We start from the raw sequence: 23,096 nt of genomic DNA, 5'->3' as shown, positions 1-23,096 counted from the left end.
GGTACAGCCCCGGGCATCTGCCTGGTGTGAAAATGGGAAACCCACAGAAAACCATCTTCAGGGCTGCCGACAGTATCTCCCGATTACTGGATACTGCCCGCACTTAAGCGGCTGCAGCTATCGAGCTCGGTAGGCAGCATTCTTGTCGACTGTAGTAGATTAATGTCCATTAATGACTCCTCGGATTAAATTTCTCTCAGAATTCTCTGAACAGCGCTCTTCCTATGGAAATGCTTCAAGTTTTTAATCACACCTTGGTCCATGGGCTGTAGTTTGGAAGTGAAGTTTGGTGGCATGAAGACCACGTGCACTGCTTTAACTGCTGAACGAGCATCTTGGGATGAGCAGGGCAGGTGTCTACGAAAAGGGGGATTTTCCTCCCTTCGTACTGAAACTTCTCGTCAATACCATGCAGCCGAGATTCGTAAATACAGCTTGTCATCCGCAACTTCTGAGGTTGCTTTCGAATGTGACCGGTAATGAATTCACACCTGAGAAACGGCAAGGCTTCGCTGATTTTCCGATCATTAGAAGTTTTAGTTTTTTGGCTCCCGTCATATTAGTTCCAAGCATCAATTTAACACTCTCTTGTTAACTGTTTCTAACATATCACAAATGATATACTGTACAGTTTATTTACAAAATTCGAGTTACAGACTATTTTTTTAGTTTCAAGGGAGGAAACGTTTGCTTCGAGAAATTCGTGTAACTGAATTTTGAGTAATAGACAAATATATACAAGTGGAGAATAGGAAAAACTGTTGGAAAATTGTAGTTTCTTTGAGATACTGAAAATTCAAGTAATGGAGGTTCGAGATATCGAGGTTTGACTGTATCTTGGTAAAAAAAATTTAAGAAATTGGTAAGAGAAGAAAAGTTTGGAAGAATTTAAACAAAAGGTGGAAACATATGGAGCAGGCAATAAAATAATGCTGTATGGAATTATATGAAGTAATAGGAAAGAAAGAGTTTATAATACAAAGCTGATGAAAGAAGGTAGAGAGTTAACACATCCAGAAGAAACAAAGGGAAGGAAGGCTGATATAAACTGCTGAATGTGAGAGGAGGCTGTAGTAATACGGTGTGATGACTAGAGACGGGAATTATAGGCACGAATAGGTTAGAATGCAAACGTATTTGAAGAAGGCGCAAGTGTAATCTAGCCGCTCTACAGTTAGGTCGGGGAGTTGCATAAATTTTAGGGGTTCTGTTTGTCCAGATCGATAATATATATGCAAATCTCACCGCAGAACCGTCATGCGGGTAACATGCACCTGCGCCTTGGTTAAATACGTTTGCATTCTAACCTATTCGTGCCTATAATTCCCGTCTCTAGTGATGACTCAACATTAGAAGATGATATAACTATGTCAGAGGTGGAATTAACAGTCCATAACATGAAAATGGGGAAGACACCAGGAATGGATGAAATTAGTGTGGAAATGATGAAGACTGCTGGACCTGTTGGACTACAATGGGTGTACAGATTGTTAAAGTGCATATGGACACAGAATTGCGTGCCAGAAGACTCTGGAAAGGGAATAATAATACAAGTCTTTAAGAAAGGGGACAAAAAATGTGCAAGAACTATAGAGGAATCACACTCTTTATAGCAAGTGGCAAAAATACTGGAAAGCATATTAGAGAGGAGAAGGAGAAGGTACAAGGAGAGTTGCAAGAGGAACAGTATGGCTCTAGAAGGGAAAGATCTACAGTGGACCCAATTTTCAGCCGGAGGCAATTAATGCAAAAGAACTGGCAATATGGAAAGCATCTGGTCATAAAATTCATAGATTTAACAAAGGCATATGATAGTGTTTCCAGGGAGAAGGTGTGCAAGACAGTGGTGATATCAAGAGGAGAAAAACAAGGGAAAAGCATTGCAAATATTGGTGGTCAAACCTTTGAAACTGTTAACAGATTCAAATACTTAGGGAGTCAATTAATGCAGAATACAAGGCAGAACATGGAGATTATGAAGATGGTGTAACAGGGTAATACATTCTACCAGAGTTTAAGAAACCTTGTCTGGAATAAGGAAGTGTAAGGAGATAATGTACAAAATGCATTATGCACCCATATTGACCTATGCAGCTGAGACCTGGATAATGACAAGCAGGGAGGAGAGTAGAATTCAAGCCAGCGAAATTAAATACATAAGAAGAATTATAGAAAAGGCAAGGAAAGGCAAATTTAGAAACGAAGATGTAAGAACGGAGGTCGGAAATGGAAACCTAATTGAGAGAATTGATAGGAGTGAACTAAGATGGTTTGGACATGTAAAGAGGATGGAGGAGGATAAAATACGAAAACAGATGAAGTTCGAGGGAAAGAGAGTGAGAGGGAGACCTAGAACAAGGCGGATCGATTCAATACAGAAGAGCATTGGAAGGAGAGAGGAAGGTGGAGAGGTGCCATAAATGCCCCGACCCGACAGGAGCTGGATAAGGAGGATGAGGATGATGTTTCAATAATCTAATGTGCTTTGAATTGAGTTATTTAAATATTGTTTTCCATTAGTGTTTCAGAAATATGGAGTGGTTAATTGGAAAAAAAAAACAACATTTATAGCAAGGTAAAGGAGTTAAACTGCATTGTAAATAACATTGTCAAATGGGAAATTGAAGAGAATAGTTAAATGGTTTTTATGTTTTAACTACTTTTATGGTTATCAGAGAAACAAGGGTGCCAGAATTTTGTTCCACATCTACATCATAATGCCATAGAACAATTTCCGGAATGTAAAAGGTCTTCCAGAATATAGAAGATTTTTGAAAATCTCAGTTTCAAGATAAGTGTTTAAAATGTTGATTAATCTGAATCATTGTTAACATTATTGGTTTTAAGTCCCACTAACTAAAGTACTTTTATGTTTATCCCTGGACAATTTATAAGGGGTCATTACAACGTGCTGAAAGGACGCTCACCAAGCTCGATAGCTGCGGTCGCTTACGTAGGACCAGTATCCAGTATTTGGTAGATAGTGGGTTCGAACCCCACTTTCAGCAACTCTGAAAATGGTTTTCCACGATTTCCCATTTTCACACCAGGCAAATGCTGGGGCTGTACCTTAATTAAGGCCACGGCCACTTCCTTCCCACTCCTAGCCCTTTCTTGTCCTATCGTCGTCATAAGACCTATCTGTGTCGGTGCGATGTAAAAAAAAAAAGTCAAAACCATTCCACTTTGTTTCCCAAGTCTGGCTCCTTGACTGTATGTCAATGTCAAGGCCTTCAGTCTGGAGGGTCCCGGGTTTGATCCCCGGCTGGGTTAATTCCTCTAGCTCGAGGGCTGGGTGTCTGATCTTACAATATTACAATATGTTATTGTTTTTACGTCCCACTAACTGCTTTGATGGTTTTGGAGACGCTGAGGCGCTGGAATATTGCCCTGCGGGAGTTCTTTTATGTGCCAGTGAATCTACCGACACGAGGCTGACATATCTGAGAACCTTCAAATACCACTGGGCTAAGCCAGGATCAAACCTGCCAAGTTTGTCAGAAGGCCTGTGCCTCAACCATCTGAGGCACTCAGCCAGTCTTTTCATTTACATACAACACATCATACTATCAACCACCACAGAAACATGCAGTAGTGAATATAGCCCTCCACATAGTGTAGTAAAGGCATCCAGCTGTAACAGTGGGTCAAATTACCATTAGTGCCGATCCCAGAAAATTGGGAAAAAGGCCAGCAAAGATGAAAGAAGAATGAGAATAAGAACCAAAAACCTTAAAAAGATCTTTCCCCTCCAATGACTCTGCATAATTTCATGTGAACAGATGCATACCTTGCTTTACAATTATGAATTGAAGGTTTAAGAGAAGGGGGGGGGGGCCTTGTCAATCAAAACACAGTTTACAGAAATATATATAGTTTTATGATTCTTGTGAGACTGGTTCTGAAAGTCAAAACTCATTTGAGGACTTGCAGAAAGGTGGAGGAGTGTGCAAATACTACCCATACCTATGATTACATTGTGAATAACTAGAAAATAGTGTTAAAAATTGAATGTCTATATGACATTAGTACATTTCATAATTATGGATTATCTCTCGCAACTCTGTCATTAAGGGCCAGTATTATAATAGAGGTTTAAACTGTTGGTTCAGTTTTAACTTCGGTTTATCTGTCAGTCGCGTATTATAAAACTTAATATTAAGTTTTACTAGACATTAATTTTACTGCCACTCATCTACCGTTTAAACTGAAGTTTAAGAATACATAACCTTACAACATGGCAGAATGAATGGATCTCGAAGATATTTTTGAGGTGTTTGAAGAAGTACTAAGCAATGATGCAGAAGAGGTTCAAATCATTGAATGACCACGGGCACTACGAGTTTATCGAGCAACGGCATGTCACTTTCATATATGGAATGAAACAGAGTTTTTAAATAGGTTTAGGCTTGTGAAACAGATTGTCATAACCCTATTTCAGCAAACTGGTGCTAGAATAAAACATGCAAAGCAAAGGTAAGAATGTAAAAATGACTTTTTTAACTGTTTGAATATTAAAAGTGTAAATTTTAGAAAATGAAGTAACTTTCTTCTATTTCAGAAATCATGCTGTAGAACCCCTCAGTCAGCTACTAATAGCATTGCGGTTTTATGCCTCCGGTTATTACAATGGGAGATTTTGGAGAAATTCATAAGGCCACTGTTTCACGGACTATATAAATATTTCTGTACTAATTCTACAAGCAATTCTATTTCCTTACAAGTAAATTTAAAACAATGTTTATTGTTTTTACCTGCCATTTTATCTACAAGAAGTAAACAAAACATTGTCGATAGTCATCTTTTCTTGCAAGTCACTGCAAAACATTATCGACAGTCATCTTTTCTCGCAAGTCACTGCTATCAAGATGGTATATTTCCTTTTTCACCTCAGTTTAACTTAGGCTGGCCATTATAAGACTCAACATCAGTTTAAACAAGTTGCAGTTTAACTCAATCTTCAGTTTAAAACTTCATTATAATATCAGCCCTAAGTGTCTAAAGCAGATAAAATTACATGTCCTATACTTCTGAATGACAGTCTAGTCTAAACACTTCAAAGCTGAAATTCTAGAATTCTATTTCGATTATCACATTTCTTGCTACCTTATTGCTTTACATTCATGAAACCAGGTGTCCTCATGACATTGTATTCACAATCACTTTGAAGAATTCCTCCAACAAAGCTGCCAGTGCAGATGACACTACTTAAGTTTTTTATAGCATCATCAGAAAATTAGCATGACCTTACTATTTCTAAGTTGCAGAAAAGAGAAAGGCCAATAATGGATGTATCAGGGTCAGGGACTAGAAATGAACTAATCTGTTATAAGAATCACCTTACAATCAAAGGTAACATGGATAATATTGTGGGGAGTCAATAAAAAGAGAAAAGACAACAACAAAAACTGTCAAAAAGAATTGTTGAAGTGTAAATAAGAAAAATAAAATCTTACACAATCTTCCAGTCCTTTAGAGAGATTATAAAAAGTCACAACAAACAAGTTCCTTACCTCAAAGTATTTGTGCAGAAACGAGAATGGGAGATAAACTTCACCACCTTCCTTACGACAGCTGACAGTGAATTCCCCGTTGATATTGCAATCTATCTCTTCATAGCCCTGCAGATCGCTGCCCCCATGTTCAGCACCTTCTCCAGGATATGCATCCTAATATTAACAAGACAAATAACTTTTGAAAAACAAAAAAAACTTTACTGGTATGTGCTATAAACTCTTCAATAATGCAAGATTCCTGAATTTCCAATTTCCAGACAAAAAATGAAATAACCATTACTAAGAAAGGCTTTTTGCCCTGCAATAAAAATTACACAGCAAGATAGAGACTGGTATGGAAACACAATGTTCTTAAGCTCATTATCAGCATATGGTTTATGATCTCCAAAAAGAATGCAGGTTTGGTCTTTTGCATGGTGACTTATAACCAACTTGATTAATAACTGAGCATTCAAATACATCTCAATGACACAGTCTATTGGTTGATTGATTGAATTTTTTTAAAAATAATAATAATAATTATTATTATTAATTATATACAGTCGTATCAGCACACACTTTATTAAAACATAACCGGTTTTCGGACACTAAGGTCCATCAACATCATCAACACTGATGATGGACCTTAGTGTCCAAAAACCGTCAACATCATCAACACTGATGATGGACCTTAATGTCTGAAAACCGGTTATGTTTTAATAAAGTGTGTGCTGATACGACTGTATATAATCAATAATAATAATAATAATAATAATAATAATAATAATAATAATAATAATAATAATAATAATAATAAAATAACTACATCAGCACTGTCAAGGAATGGCTTTAATATTTTATAATGATTATGATTGACTGAATGATTGATTGATGATTCAGCTTATGAGACATTTATACCGAGGTCATCAACCACAGGCAACAGTCAGTAAAGTATATCTGCAGGTGTTAAGAGGTCAACATCTCATTCAAACCCATGTACATTTTATTGTATAGAGGTCAGGTAATCAAGCCAACCACAGGATAGAAACCATTAAGAATTGGTTGGATTACTGGTGTATACACTGAGCTCTATAGCTGCAGTCACTTCAGTGCGGCCAGTATTCGAGAGATAGTGGATTTGAACCTTACTGTTGGGGTGACGGGACTTGTGAGCAAAAATGAAAGCAAGGCGAGCCTGTCGATCAGGATTTCAATCTCACAGGTATACTGGCGAGCCGGACCACCTTAATTAAGGCCCCGGCTGCTTCCTTCCCGCACCTAGCCCTTTCCTGTCCCACCATCGCCATAAGACCTATCTGTGTCGGTGTGACGTAAAGCAACTTGTAAAAAAAAGGAACCTGGTGTATAGTGTGGATAATCATCAGTAGAAGGTACGGGATAGAGGATGAAATTGGGAAGGAGTATCATATCGTCACCAGATCAGCATTAGTCCTACACCACGAAGAGGCAGCAAAAATGGAAATAAGATAGATGCTGCAGTCATGAAGGTACTTATATATCCATCAAGTGGGAGATGCACCGAGAATGTTCTGTATCTAGCCAGACCACGAATATTCTGGTACTCATCTCCCGAGCTATAAAATGGAGGGTAACTGCAAACGAATCAGTGTGTTGGTGTGAGTGTTAAGAGTTCAACAGCTGGACTGGGGTGATAGCGGTGTTAGCTGCTGACAGTATCCCACTGGAATCTGAACGAGGGGGAGTTGTTGTTGTTGTTGTTGTTGTGTTGTGTTGGAATACTGTGTGCACCAATGTGGAGTGAATGACTGGAGCTTGATGGCAATAAAGCTGGTTGTCACCTGTGCCCAGCAGGAGTTAGAGTATCGTTGCGTACGGAACAGAACACTGTGTGTACTATCTTGGAGTACTGTGTATACTACAGAGGACAAAGACTGTCATAGAGTCAGCGTGTGGAGCAGCTGTCGTTGAGTGTAATTGGAACAGTGTTAACCCTCTACTAGTAGGGTGCAATTTTTGTCACATTTCTGGTAGGGTGGGGACAAAATGACCGGAGAAATATGTGCACTATTAACTCCATTGTTTCTGACTTTAATTATATTACATGAGTATACATCTGTTTTGACATACTTTCATTCTGCAAAAAACAATTGGTAATTTTCTAATCATATCTCCTTAATTTTGCATTAAAAACAGTGTATTTGTTAAAACATTTCCAGGTGGAGATATTATAGTTGAAATCTGGAAAACAAGTGTTTTACCACTTCTTTTTCAAGAAACCTATGAAGTACAGGTATTAGTGAATACACTCCTCACATAATTTTTTTGCACCAGAGGCACACAATGCCTTTTTGCAATGTTCACATTGTGTGGCTGCCTTTGTGTCGCTGCCACGAGGACAGAAAGTGCACCGCTTCCTTTTTGATGCACTCTGTGGCTCTTGAACATCATAAGCAACTTGGGGGATATCAAAGTACGAAGCTCTCGGGGTAATTGTCTGACCTGACTTTTCCGTACTAGCTCTGGCTGAATGAGCGCCTGCCCCAGCTGAAGAATGAAGTCATGTCTGCTGATTTCTGGTGCGCTCTTTGTACTGATGAAAAGCCCATGAGAATTAACAGAAGCAATGTTCAATACAGCATAGAAGATAACGACTGTCACCTTCTAGCAAATATTTAAAAAATAATGTAAACAAATCCGAATCATTTCTTACCAGTGTTAGGTAAATAGTAGGGTGGGGTCAGGCTGACCCAAGCCTTCCTGATTCATGCAGGTAGAGACCACAGAATGTACATCCTCACTCAGCACAGGTTTATGCCACACTCAAGGGAGAGTATAGGAAACGCCACCCCTCTCACTCAACTGTGTCGTCTTGAGAAGGAAAAAGAGAGATCGTGCTGGGTCACGTAGACCCCACCATACCAGTAGAGAGTTAATGGCCATTGTTGTGAGGATTATTCTCCTGCTGGTAACCACTGTTGAGCAGATGCTATTTAGTTGCCAGTGTTAAGTATCACAGTGTTTGACTCGGGAGTCAAAGCAAGGAACAGTTATCGTGTGTTGTAGGGGTCAGCAGCTCTGTGTTCAAACCTATCCGTCTGCATGGGGTGACGGGACTTGTGAGCAAAAATGAAAGCAAGGCGAGCCTGTCGATCGGGATTTCAATCTCACAGGTATACTGGTGAGCCGGACCACCTACTGTGAGGAACAGACTTTGTAAGTGCGGTCACTCATGGTTGAATAGAGTTTCGTGTGGATGTGCACACATGCACATTTATTGGGTCATCTTGACATAAATTAGAGAGATAAAACAGACTGTGTTTTATTTGCAACAATACATACCACGAAATGCCACAACGAACTACTGAAGTTCACAGGACAGAAGTACTGATGCAATGATTAGAATGGTGATCTCATTGGTCCAGGAATAGTGGGTCCAAGGCTATCAGAAGGCACAGCATCATATGACAAGAGGATGATCAATTAACTATGGCACTGTTTAGGGTAAAAGTGTCTATTTGTTTCATGATGATCTGTTGAAGCCATTAAGGAAGGCAGGACAGCATGTAAGACAGTTGTACACAAGTAAATTTGAAAGATGTTGCATTGTTGGCATGTGACAGAGTGTAATAATCATTCTATGAAATTCCATGACTAGTGGGGCACAGCATAATACAGAGCGAGAGTATGCCGAGAAGGACGACATACAACATGAAGAACATGTTTAATATATCCAACACTGACAAATACTAAAGAAAAATGTCATCTGGAAAGGATGTCCATGAGGGACCGATCTGCTTCATCTGCTGAGCGTACAGCTCCATGGCTACAGGGTTAGCGTGCTGGCCTTTGATCAAAGGGGACCCAGGTTTGATTCCCAGCTGGGTTGGGGATTTTAACCTTAATTGGCTAATTCCGACGGCTTGCAGGTGGGTGTACAAGTATGTCACTCTCAGCATTAGAATTGATCACAGCTAGGGCTTCATACAGACACGCAGTTATCTATAGAAGTCTACTCGAAAGACCTGCATCAGGCCTTTCCGGAGGCAACATGCCATTAACGAAAAGTCTCCGCCAGATTATATATATATATATTTTGAGGAAGACACGTTGCAAAACTATCACATGAGAGACATGCTGTAATGGTGTGTAGAATATGATGAAGAGAGAATGACAGAATATTGTGTTTTCCGATGAATAACCTTATATTTAGGCTAGTTGACAACCTGGTGTCACATGAGCGATGCTACACCAACATAATGCATAATGGTCTCGAGTGCTGCTAAGCAAGACGGTAAATATCCTATTGTGCATATCCATATGTTTTCATTATGTCAACAACATTCTTAGCCCAATGAGACTTTTTTCCATGGCAACCAACCTTATTTCAGCACGAAAATGCCAGGCTGCACGTAGTGGTAACCATATGTGCCTTCTTAAAGGATAACAATATTCTCCTTCTGTCATGGCCTGCTCAATTGACAGATTTATCACACAATGAAAGTAAGTGGGAGAAAACAAATGACAGATACAGTATCAAACAGTTTACCAGCAAATGATGATCTCTTGACAAGGGTGAATGATGGGTGGGTCATATTTTCTCATGCAACCTTAAAACCTAATTTGATACTTCAGACTGGCATAGCAGGTTGTACAATCAAGGTGTTACAGATTTACTGTATTTTCCACACCTCATATGCATGACAGTAAAGAGTTTATCATTCTTTCAGTACTACATAATAAATATATCTTGCAAATATCCAATTATAATCACAACTGCATTATGATGTCAAGATATTAACCCTTACACTGCTACCCGTGAGATATCTCGTGCACGGTAGTATTGTAACGTTCCAGACGTTACAGTGTAATTATGTTAATTTTATTATGTGTAATTAATTCAGGAATTTAACGTCATGATATTTATTTTGGTATGTAATTGTATTATAATTCATGTTTAATCATTTGCTCACTATCATTTCATTACTTTGTAACTACGACTTATAAACGAGGGCTGAATATCCTAATATTCACTTAGATTCTTGCGACAGTTGGTTAAAATTAACTTGCAGTAGATTTCAGTTATCTTGCCACATCACCGAGGAGGAAGGAAGGACAAATTTAGACAACAAGTTCTGAGAAAAGCGAGCACGTGTTCACGCGTCCTAACGTAAGCTACCGTATTTCGACCAGAATGATTCGAACTGTTCACCGCCTATATTTTCAAAGGAGCGTCATGTTGCCATGGATACTGATTGAAAGGACGAATAGAAGAACAGTTGATATCTTGTGTGGGACCCATCTACTCTAAAATCTAGAGTGGGGAGAGAAGTGTCATCTGATTGGACCACGTGTAGCGGCCTGTAATTAGCGCGAGAGAAGGTTATAAAAGGAGGTGTTGGAGCTCCTAGGGTCTCTCTACAACGTCTTATTCGCTTCTGCGAGTCTCTCTACATTATTCTACGAGTTATTCTACAGCTTCTACTTGATTTTCTACTTGATTCTTCGTCTCGATACTTAGAAATTCTGAATGAGGGGTGTATAGCCACTCTTATCAGGAAGTACGTACAGCACGGCTATAAGACCGGTTTGAACCAGTCTAAGTCAATAGATAGTTTTAATCTAGATAGAAATGAAACTTCAGAGAACATTTTCAGTAAAGTTGGAAGGATTCTTAATTGAGTATCCTCTCCATATAACCCAAGGTGGTTCTTCTAACTATGACTTAGGGCTTATCTCCAATATATGGGATAAAGCATAATAGGGAGTGTTAGTTTTGAAGTCATCTTCCAATTTGTGGTGGGTGCAATTGGCAAGGCAGGAATGGTACTGAGCTGCAGATGAAGAGATCTCAAAGACGAACGGTGATGTTCCCGCTACAAGGAGGGAAGCTTTCCAAGGACCAGCAGAACAAGACGACATGGTGAGCAAGCGAGTTAAAGATATTGCAAGTTTTCGCGAAGTAGAGTCATTCAATTTTTTGTTAAATTCATTTTCTATGTTAAATTCAGTTCTCGTTAAACCGTCGTCATTCATCTTAAATATAATAAATAGTATTTTTCTAGTTCATTGTAATCAATCTGCCTTAATTAGCCTTTTGATTTCTAATTCTCCTACTTAATGATTAGTGTACTATCACCTCACCCCTGTGATAAGAGTCTGTCCAAGCTTGAATATAAATTTTATCTTTAAGTCCTCAACTTAAAGATTGGCGCCCTTTGCTTGCTTGGTTGCATTTCTCAGATGATGATTGTTCTCCGAGAGGGGAAGTCACATAAATGGCGCCCAACGTGGGGCGAGAAAATCATTAAGTACGGAGCAGTTAATAACAGTAACAATATCAGAATTCGTATTATGGGCAAAATTTGGATATCCACGTTTCATTAAGAGTGTTTGATTGTGGGAAGGGTCATGGCTGATCAGGCGAAAGAGGAGAGGATGTTGCGCAGTGGACGGGCGATAAAAGGCAATAACGTATTGAGTTCAGAGGAAGAGTTGTGTAGTCTTGTAGAGGAAATTGAAGATAGAAGTGTAAGTAGTATGGAGAGTGAAGGCAAGCAGAAAGAAGTCAGTATGGAGTCAGATGATAGTAGGATGGGGGGCGAAGCGGAAGTGAACACTAACAATGAAAGTAATAATAATGATCAGTTAATGAGAATGATGCAGTTAATGTTAAGTAAGATAGAGGACAGTAAAACTGAAATAAAAAGTGAATTAGAACAAATAAAATCTGAGCTTAAAGGTGAATTAGAACAAACTAATACTAAAATTGAGAATATTAAATATGAACTTAAAGAACAGTTAGAGCAAACTAAAGCTGAATTAAGCAGGGAGATGAGGGAAAATAAGGAGGAAGCGAATCGGAGAATGGACGAACACAGTAGGCAGTTACGCGAACTGGTGGTAAAGAATGAACATTTTAATAAGCGATTAGAGGACCAGAAAAGTGAATATGAACGGCGAGGGAAAGAGGTAGAAGAAAAGTTTGCGGGGCAGAGAAGTGAATTCCTGGAATTAATGGGGAAGGAAAACAACTCTACTAGGGAGGAAGTAATGAGGCACGTCACTAGTATTGATAAGAGAGTTGAGACTCAAAGAGGGGAAATACGGGTATTTAAAGACCACGTCCAACAAGAGATTGACACGGTAAAGCTTAGAATAGAAGATGAGACCCGGGCAAGGGAAGAAAGGTTTGCGATTGCTGAAGAGAATAAGATTGAAATTAGGACATTGAAAGAGAAGCAGGTTAACTTGGAGAGCGAAATTGATAGGAGAGACAAAGAGGTAGAATGCCGGATAGAGAAAGCAGAAAATCAGTTAAAACAGGTGGCAAAGGATAAACAGGTTTTCACGGGAAGGCAATGTCTAGGAAATAGCTACATTAGGGAAATTGAACTACCTAAATTTAATGGGAAACAAACGAACCCGCTAGATTTCCTTAAGATGATAGAAAAACGATTTGAAAAGCGTCTAGAGGAAGGGTCTATGGACTGGGAAGACGTTATGGAAAATATTGACCATGCTTTTGTAGGAGAAACTCGGTCTTGGTTCATGGTATATAGGCAAACAATGACGAACCTGAAAGAATTCAGAAATAAGTTTAGAGAGAAATTCTGGAATGAAGCGATACAAGCTCGGGAGAGAGAAAGGGTGGTATTTGGGAGGTACAAACAGCATGAGGGAGTTACTATGACCGAGTACTTCCTGGCACATGTCATGATTTGTCAGAACTTAGATGGTATAACCGAGGGGTCTGATGTAGTAAGACTACTTTTGAGACATTTTCCGGACAGGGTGAGAGAAGCGGCCTGTATGCAAAAAGTTGGAACTATTCAGGAGATGGAGAACCTACTAGGCAGTTTTGATGCTTTAGGTAACCTTAGGAGTAGAAAGGAGAATATTCAGAACTTCAGTCATCACAACGGAATGAGACATAACGGTAGTACACAGAATCACGAAACTCGTAATCAGTTCAGACCTCAGCAGAACAGCAGGAGAGGAGCAGCTGAATATAGGACAGGAAATTCCCAACGGAGGCCAGAGCAATGTACTAATGAGTCCAACGTCAATACACAAATGGAACCTTTAAACTAACGAGAGGCTGTAATGGTAGGTCAGAATTCCAGCCTAGTACGAAGGTAGCAAAGTGTCTTGCCATGAAAGTGTTACCATATGACCTCGATGTTAGAGACGATTTGTTGTATGAACCCGAGCAGAATAATGGAGATTCAAGTAATAAAGTAGTCAATCCCGTGGTTAAATTGAAAGTCTGGGGGGCGTGGGTTAAAGTTTTGATTGATTCTGGTAGCCAAATATCATGTATTAGTTCTCAGTGGTATGAGTCATTAGTGAAACAGGGTATTCAGTTGGAGGAAATGCCTGTTAAGTCTACTTTCATCATTACGGCTGTTGGAAAGAGGTCTAAGCAAATTTGTAAACAAGTAGCTGTCCCGATCTGTATTAATAATTTTATTAGCGTTCAGATATGTTTGGTAATTCCGCATTTAATATTTGATCTTATCTTGGGATCTGACTGGTTAACGTTAAAATTGGCTCAGTTAAATTACAATGATCTAGTGCTAAATTTGAGGTGGAATAATGAGGATATTAAGGTCAAGTTTGAGGAGGAAATTCAGAGGAAAACGGAAGTTAGTACAGTGTGGAGAATGAAAGAGGTTTCTAAAGTAAATGAAGAGGCTAGTGAGGGCCTGAAGTTGTGTCAGTTGTGGATTCATGAGGATAAAATATGTGGCTTGAAAGAAGCCGTAAGTAGAAATGAGTTGAATGAAGTCCAGAAGGACAAGTTATTTGAAGTGTTATGTGAACACGTGGAGATTTTCTCCGAGAAACCTGGTGTTACCCATCTGTATGAACATTCTTTTTCTGTGCTGGATAAGACTCCATTCAGCGGACCGCGATATCCGATACCACACAAATATGCAAAAGCCGTAGAGGATCAAATTCAAGCTATGTTAGCAGACGATGTGATTGAATTATCAAACAGTCAATATGTTAATCCCTTAATTGTTGTGCCTAAGTGTGATAAATCAATACGTCTGGGTATTGAAGGCGAGAGCGTAGTGAGAGTGTTAGGTTTGCCTGAGAAACCCCCTCGTAATGCTGAATTTTACGTCCGACTGGCACGGGAGAACCTGATTAAATCTGGAGATAAACGTAAAAGGCAACAGAAACGTAAGGTACGGGATAACTTTGAGGTAGGTGATATGGTTTTGGTGAGAGTTCCCATGTTGTCAAACAGTGAGGATAAGGTAACGAAGAAATTTTTTCTTTTATATCAAGGCCCGTATAAAGTACATAGAAAACTAGGACCCTGTGCTTACAAGTTAGCGGATGGCGAGAGCGTAATGAATGGTTCGTACAACATTAGTAGTTTAAGGAGATCCCTGTCGTGTGAGGTGGCTGAACCGGATTGTGAGATATAGGTCAGTAACTCGGGGAAGTTGCTACTTGTTATGTCAGACTACGAGCGGTATGTGTTTACGTCTCAATTGTGGTGGTATTTCCTAGTTGTGTTTGTAAACAAGGGAGATGTTTGTGTGACGGTAGATTTACGCTCGTTCATTAACGATAGATCATCTGTTTTCCGTATGTGAGGCCATGAAATTTTATATATATTTGTTTTCTGAGATGTTACATAAGGCTAATTAAAGCTGACGACGGCAAATAATTAATTTTCCCGTATGTGCATTTCTAACTTGCAATAGATTTACCGTGAGCTTAAATCACGTGTGTATGTGTGTGAAGTGTATTACATCCTGCTTCAAGATAAGGTTGAAACATTCGAAAGAGTGATAAAAGTGTAAATTGTTTGTATCATTAGTTTTCCATCTTTTTTGATGTAAAAGATTGGAAGAGAACGTGTTACTGCTATCTAGCAAAGAATGGCGGAAAGATGGGGAGTAAAAAAAGGACAGATAGACACTCGGCAGAGTTTATAATCTGAATTGTATATATTATGTTATATTCTCTAGAATAATCTTGTTTTTTCTTACAAAAGTGAAAAGTTGCTCATGATGGGCAGAACTTAGCATCTAAACCTCAAGATGAACTGAAATAACAGACAGTCGCAATGGGAAGCAGTCTAAGAGAGATATGGAAAGAGTGAGATATAATTAAGTGTATGAAAATAATGTCGCTCGTTATGGGCAGGTAATAGAGGTATTTCAAGTCAATGTGGGAGTAAGTGTGTGAGTTCTCAACTCATGTAATATTTGTTAAGAACTCATGGGGGCGTATGTAACGTTCCAGACGTTACAGTGTAATTATGTTAATTTTATTATGTGTAATTAATTCAGGAATTTAACGTCATGATATTTATTTTGGTATGTAATTGTATTATAATTCATGTTTAATCATTTGCTCACTATCATTTCATTACTTTGTAACTACGACTTATAAACGAGGGCTGAATATCCTAATATTCACTTAGATTCTTGCGACAGTTGGTTAAAATTAACTTGCAGTAGATTTCAGTTATCTTGCCACATCACCGAGGAGGAAGGAAGGACAAATTTAGACAACAAGTTCTGAGAAAAGCGAGCACGTGTTCACGCGTCCTAACGTAAGCTACCGTATTTCGACCAGAATGATTCGAACTGTTCACCGCCTATATTTTCAAAGGAGCGTCATGTTGCCATGGATACTGATTGAAAGGACGAATAGAAGAACAGTTGATATCTTGTGTGGGACCCATCTACTCTAAAATCTAGAGTGGGGAGAGAAGTGTCATCTGATTGGACCACGTGTAGCAGCCTGTAATTAGCGCGAGAGAAGGTTATAAAAGGAGGTGTTGGAGCTCCTAGGGTCTCTCTACAACGTCTTATTCGCTTCTGCGAGTCTCTCTACATTATTCTACGAGTTATTCTACAGCTTCTACTTGATTTTCTACTTGATTCTTCGTCTCGATACTTAGAAATTCTGAATGAGGGGTGTATAGCCACTCTTATCAGGAAGTACGTACAGCACGGCTATAAGACCGGTTTGAACCAGTCTAAGTCAATAGATAGTTTTAATCTAGATAGAAATGAAACTTCAGAGAACATTTTCAGTAAAGTTGGAAGGATTCTTAATTGAGTATCCTCTCCATATAACCCAAGGTGGTTCTTCTAACTATGACTTAGGGCTTATCTCCAATATATGGGATAAAGCATAATAGGGAGTGTTAGTTTTGAAGTCATCTTCCAATTTGTGGTGGGTGCAATTGGCAAGGCAGGAATGGTACTGAGCTGCAGATGAAGAGATCTCAAAGACGAACGGTGATGTTCCCGCTACAAGGAGGGAAGCTTTCCAAGGACCAGCAGAACAAGACGACATGGTGAGCAAGCGAGTTAAAGATATTGCAAGTTTTCGCGAAGTAGAGTCATTCAATTTTTTGTTAAATTCATTTTCTATGTTAAATTCAGTTCTCGTTAAACCGTCGTCATTCATCTTAAATATAATAAATAGTATTTTTCTAGTTCATTGTAATCAATCTGCCTTAATTAGCCTTTTGATTTCTAATTCTCCTACTTAATGATTAGTGTACTATCACCTCACCCCTGTGATAAGAGTCTGTCCAAGCTTGAATATAAATTTTATCTTTAAGTCCTCAACTTAAAGATTGGCGCCCTTTGCTTGCTTGGTTGCATTTCTCAGATGATGATTGTTCTCCGAGAGGGGAAGTCACAGTATGTCACGTCATTGCTGCACCCGAGGTATCTCTCCGGCAACGTCAGCTAAATTTCTGGAAAGGAAACTGATACCTTTGGAGGTTCCATTGGATTTCAAACTTGAGCGGCAGCAAGCTGTATCGTTTGGAAGGATAACGAACTATCAGTCAAAACGCAGACTGCATTTTAATTCTATCTGCGGTTAAATATCTGAAATAATTTAATGAGCTCAGTACGCAATCTAGGTTGGCAGTCCCGCAAAGCACCTGTGTCCAGGGCTTGTAACAATGGCTTAAAGTAGCGGATGGCGCGTGCTTTCAGAGTTTGAACTTTTAGGAGCAGTGAATACCCTTGAAGCGGAAGATGTGAGACTTTCCTAAACTTGCTGACTAATTTTACAAACATATATATAAAACTGCATTTAACTTGGAAAATGTGAAATATCTGCATTTAAAATGGAAATTATGAAAATTAACATTCATTAAATAAAATACACACTCGTCGAACCTTGTACTCACACTTACTTGTTACCTGCTTACTTACACATACGTTATTTGAAGGGTGCCAGCTGTCACTCAGTACAGCAATAATAGAATGAGACTCTTGACTATCTCTAGGGTGTGGGGTAATAAGCTTACTTTTGACAACATACCATATAAGTTCTGGGAAAAGGAAATTGGCGTTCGGTTTCCCCATTAATTTTGAGGTTAAGATATTTTACTGTCAATGAAATGAAGCTATGAATTCGTTTGATAGAACAATATATATTTTTTTAAAAATATATCAAAAATAGTGAGTCTTGTTGCGATAAAAGAGATGAGAATATGAAATTATGACATTGCAACTGAAAGAAACTAGGGATGAATTTGAATTCTTCTTGACCGGACATTTAACAATTTATACGAAATATTTCCCTCACTGATTCACTTGACTGTACCTTCAACACTTTTAGTGTAATTACGACGTATTCCTTTGATTTGGTGTTTACTGTAGATGTGTCACGCCTAACGTGGTGATACATCCTTGCGACTGCTTCTTCTCCATATCATTTGACATCTTTGTAAGTCAATATGGTATGACCTCTTGGCAGGTCCAGGGTTGCCCTCTCTGACTCCTTGGTAAGCCTTGCGTCCGCGTCTTCCACTAAGTGACGGACCAACCATTTGGTCTCACTCTCTCAATGACCAATATTGGCTCACTGAGTCTTCTCCATCTCTCGTTCACACTTGTTGGCTGACCACCTATGGCCTCTTGATCTAGTAGACTACTTCACTGTACTGCATCCGTATAAGTAATGACTGACGCTACAATACACACCCACCTTATATAGACGTTGGTTGACACAACTAAGTAATCTCCAGAAATAACAATGACATACTCCCACCTACGCGACAGATATTACATACAGTGGTGAAATAGCCCCGCGGCGACTAACTCCGTGCGCGCATTGCTAAATAAATACGATGACATAGCCATGGCGCGGCGATGACTTGGCAGAATCGCCACTAATATTGCACAATGCCCCAACGTCACATCTAATCTCTGATATATACAACAATTCTCACTGTACAGGTATTGAGTGTTATACTACACATACGTATATGAGTATACATCTAAGTGCAATCTTGCAAGCAACAGGCAATTGCAAAATTGAATAAAACGGATAATTACAATAATAGTACAATATCACAAATAACATAATAATAATACTGACATAATAATAATAATAATAATAATAATAATAATAATAATAATAATAATAATAATAATAATAATAATAATAATAATAATAATAATAAAATACAGATAAAATCATACAATAATAAAAATACAGATATCATCTTGTAACGGGATTTGAACCGTTACAGATGAGTACCCTAATATCGGAGATTGAATATCAAACTTTTTATAGGATAGTGTATTTTTGGGTCTAAAGGACAACCCTGATTTTTATGTTCATTTTCATGCAAAAAAAAAAAAAAAAAAATATTAAGGATCCACCAATTGAACACACTATTTAATCAGATAAGAGACATCACCTGATAGAAATTATAAGTACAAGTTTCATCCACCTAATGGACATCTTCAGCTACATACCGGTAACGTAAGCACTAAACCATTATTACACTTAAATATTACAAAGAGAACAATGGAAATTAAAATATCCATAGGGTAAATAATGCATGACCCATTAAAATTGTGGAATGAACCACTCAGAATACATGAAACAGAAAGTACATCTATCGAGTCGTAAAAATATCAATTTTTTTTTTTTGCGTGGCAAACTGATCACATGAAAGTCTTAAAACTGTTCGTTGATATGTCAATACACAGTGTCTTGACGTAGTGGGAAACCAAACTAAACGTGTCTCCTGTAACAAAGTGTGCACAAGAAATATTCAAATTAGGGGTAAACATCCTTCTATAGGGTGGATCAGCCTATTTTTTATATTGAAGTGGGCATCAAAAGGGAACCATTGAACCTTTTAACCTTCAAGATCTTGCAAACCGATTACTGCACATAACACTTGAAAGACGTGTAATGTTCCCCGCTGGAAGTTCTCAAGTTGGTCTGCAGCCCTGTTTGTATATGACTGGTTGTACCATAGTTTTCCATAAATGTAAGATTATGGGTGGTTTTCCTTCAGCATGTTTCCCGTTATTCTATCCAGAAATATAGCCTGTTGTTTATTTCTAAGTTACAATTCGGACAGAGGTCTGCTGAAAGTGGAAACTCTGGCAGAAAGGATTATGGCTCATCCCACGTTAAGAAAACAGTATTGCTCTTATGGGCCTACAACAAGTGAACATACCCCCTCTGAGACACCCGTAATTCCTCATGATTAAGGGTATTATGAAAGATAGATAAAAAGGATGAGGCATTTTTGCCCATCAGATATTAAAATATAACATTTTATTTTTCATAAATACATTCATAGGGAGGAAGTACAATGGCGGGAACAGCCATCGCTTCGTTGCCTTGCTTGATTTGCCTTCTATGTCGCTTTGGTACAAGCATCTGTGAGCCACGGGGAGCTCGCTTCTGTAGTGAAGTCACGTATAATGTTTCTTTATTGCATGTGTGTTTTTAGGCTGTAAATCAGAGCGTACTTGTCTTGTATTGAGTGATAGTTATGGAATAAGCCTATGTGTGTGATTTCTTTCTTTAACATTAATACTGTGATCTTTTGTAGAGTCATCTACAGTATTCATTTGTTGCGCCTGTTTTCTGGCCTTTATATCAGTGCGAACTTGTCTTGTGGTGAGTGAGTGTTATGTGATTAATTAGCCTACTTGTGTGATTTCTTTCTTTTAACATTAATAGTGATCATTAATAGTGATTTATTTGCGTTATGGGTGAGAACGTCCATAAAAATAAGCAGGGAGAGATACTTAGGAAGAAACAAAAGCAAACTGTGCTTAACGTACGTAATTACCTTTCTCGAAAGAACCCAGATAATAGTCTCAGCTGGGTGGTTAAAGAAACTGCTGAAGCAACAGGCATTTCTGAGAGGACTGTTTATAAAGTGCGATCAGCAGCCACTACAAGACCTTTGGCTTCTCCAATTAAAACAAGAGAACGTAAAGCACCACGGAAAGACAGCAGGTCAGTCAAGTTCAATGATTTCGTTCGCAGTGGTGTAAGACATAAGGTGCATGAGATTTTCCTTAAAAACCAACCTCCAACATTGCAGCAAGTCCTACAGTCTGTGAATAATGATAAAGACCTTCCCGAGTTCAAAAGAACAACTTTGTATCGTTTGTTGAGAGACATGGGTTTAGAGTATGAAAAGAAAGGGAATTCAGCACGTTTGACGGAAAGAGAGGACATTATATCTTGGCGTCACAAGTATCTGTCAACAGTTAACAAATATTGAGACAAGGGAAGGAACATCTTTTACACTGACGAGTCATGGGTTAACACAGGGCACACTGTTGGGAAAGAATGGAAAGATAAGACCATTTCAACTCCATGGGATGCTTTTCTGTTAGGACTCTCTTGCGGTCTTAAGTCACCTACAGGTCATGGTCCACGGTTTGCGTTAGTTCATGCCGGTAACGAGAATGAGTTCGTGCCAGGGGTCAAGTACGTGTCTCAGTGCAAGAAGAATACCGCAGATGCTCATGACAAAATGGACGGTGATTGTTATGAGGAGTATTTTAAAGAACATCTACTACCGAACCTGCCACCAAACTCTGTCATAGTTCTTGACAATGCTTCCTATCACAGCCGCAAGAAAGAAGCTCCGCCTACGAAAGCATGGAAAAAAGAGAACCTGCGGTCATGGCTTTAAAAACGTGGTGTAGTGTATAATGAGAACATTCTGAAAACAGACTTGATGGCCCTCGTAAACAGTGTGCGATAGAAATACGATCGCCACAGAATCGATGAAATGGCAAGAGAAAGTGGTGTCACGGTTCTTCGCTTTCGACCATACCAATTGTGAGCTGAACCCTACTGAACTTGTTTGGGCGCAAGTGAAGCACTATATTGCTATGACCACCACCATGTTCAAAATCAGGGAGATGGAAAGACTCATCGATGAAAGTTTCCTACGGGTGTCTACTGAAAACTGGGTGAACTACGTGAAACACGTGGAAATCTCATTTGATCCAGGACGAAATGGAGCCCTTCATCATTGCTGTCGGCAGCGAATCTTCGTCCGATTCAGAAAGGGAGAACTTCAGCCTGCAGCGGCAAGGAAGTAACATTGAAATAATAACATTAAGTTATTTATTAGACCACCTAATCAATACAAAATCGTCTTGGATGATTTACATAAATTTGTTAGCTAATAGTGGGACATGTTTCGCCTTCCCTGAAGGCATCATCAGCCATAGTCTTAACCTTAAATTAAAAATAAGAGTCTAAATAACATGTAGTGATGAAATGAATTTTAAAATCTTGAAGAGATTTGAAGTAAAATAACATAAAAAATAACAATGATGGTTTGAAAATACAATGTGATGAGATACAATAGTGGAAGTATTAACAAAATTAACATTAGAAGGCTGCTAAAATAAGTACAATGGATAAAACAACAGATTGTTATACAACAAGTAGTAAGATTGCATAAAAGTAAAGTTGATAGTCATGGCGGTTATAATTAGACGATGGCGAAAAATCTTATATAATCAAAGTAAAAGAGGAGAGAATAAAAGTCAAAGTTAGTCGAGAGATCCGAAGTTCATTATGATCTTGAAGATAAAAGACGAAAGTCAGATGCATATGGTGAAGTTGTAGAACACGTTGAGGAACACAATTTACAACATTTGAACATCACTTCAAATTTTGAGATGGTCCATAGTGATCCTATTTGAAACTGTTCTTCAACTTCTATTCACCAACTTCATATCCTCAACGTGTTCTACAACTTCACCATATGCATCTGACTTTCGTCTTTTATCTTCAAGATCATAATGAACTTCGGATCTCTCGACTAACTTTGACTTTTATTCTCTCCTCTTTACTTTGATTATATAAGATTTTTCGCTATCGTCTAATTATAACCGCCATGACTATCAACTTTTCTTTTATGCAATCTTACTACTTGTTGTATAACAATCTGTTGTTTTATCCATTGTACTTATTTTAGCAGCCTTCTAATGTTAATTTTGTTAATACTTCCACTATTGTATCTCATCACATTGTATTTTCAAACCATCATTGTTATTTTTTATGTTATTTTACTTCAAATCTCTTCAAGATTTTAAAATTCATTTCATCACTACATGTTATTTAGACTCTTATTTTTAATTTAAGGTTAAGACTATGGCTGATGATGCCTTCAGGGAAGGCGAAACATGTCCCACTATTAGCTAACAAATTTATGTAAATCATCCAAGACGATTTTGTATTGATTAGGTGGTCTAATAAATAACTTAATGTTATTATTTCAATCTAATATCATCAATACGGACCAAAAATGATATTTATTACATGTAAGGAAGT

The 23,096-nt window shown here is 38.4% G+C and overlaps 1 protein-coding gene across 4 annotated transcripts in view; it reads right to left on the bottom strand.

The window, feature by feature from the left end:
• The window catches only part of Hsepi (D-glucuronyl C5-epimerase), a 178,571-nt gene that overhangs the window by 63,109 nt on the left and 92,366 nt on the right, over nt 1-23,096 (bottom strand). For all 4 annotated transcript variants that reach the window (XM_067142103.2, XM_067142105.2, XM_067142104.2 and 1 more), the window contains one exon: nt 5,514-5,669. In XM_067142103.2, the coding sequence (XP_066998204.1) occupies nt 5,514-5,669 (156 nt within the window). The remainder of the gene's footprint in view (nt 1-5,513; nt 5,670-23,096) is intronic.

Source organism: Anabrus simplex, chromosome 2, assembly GCF_040414725.1.
Source record: "Anabrus simplex isolate iqAnaSimp1 chromosome 2, ASM4041472v1, whole genome shotgun sequence".
Lineage (NCBI taxonomy): Eukaryota > Metazoa > Arthropoda > Insecta > Orthoptera > Tettigoniidae > Anabrus > Anabrus simplex.
Note: the sequence above shows the minus strand (reverse complement) of the source record. Positions and strands in the feature narration are given on the sequence as shown.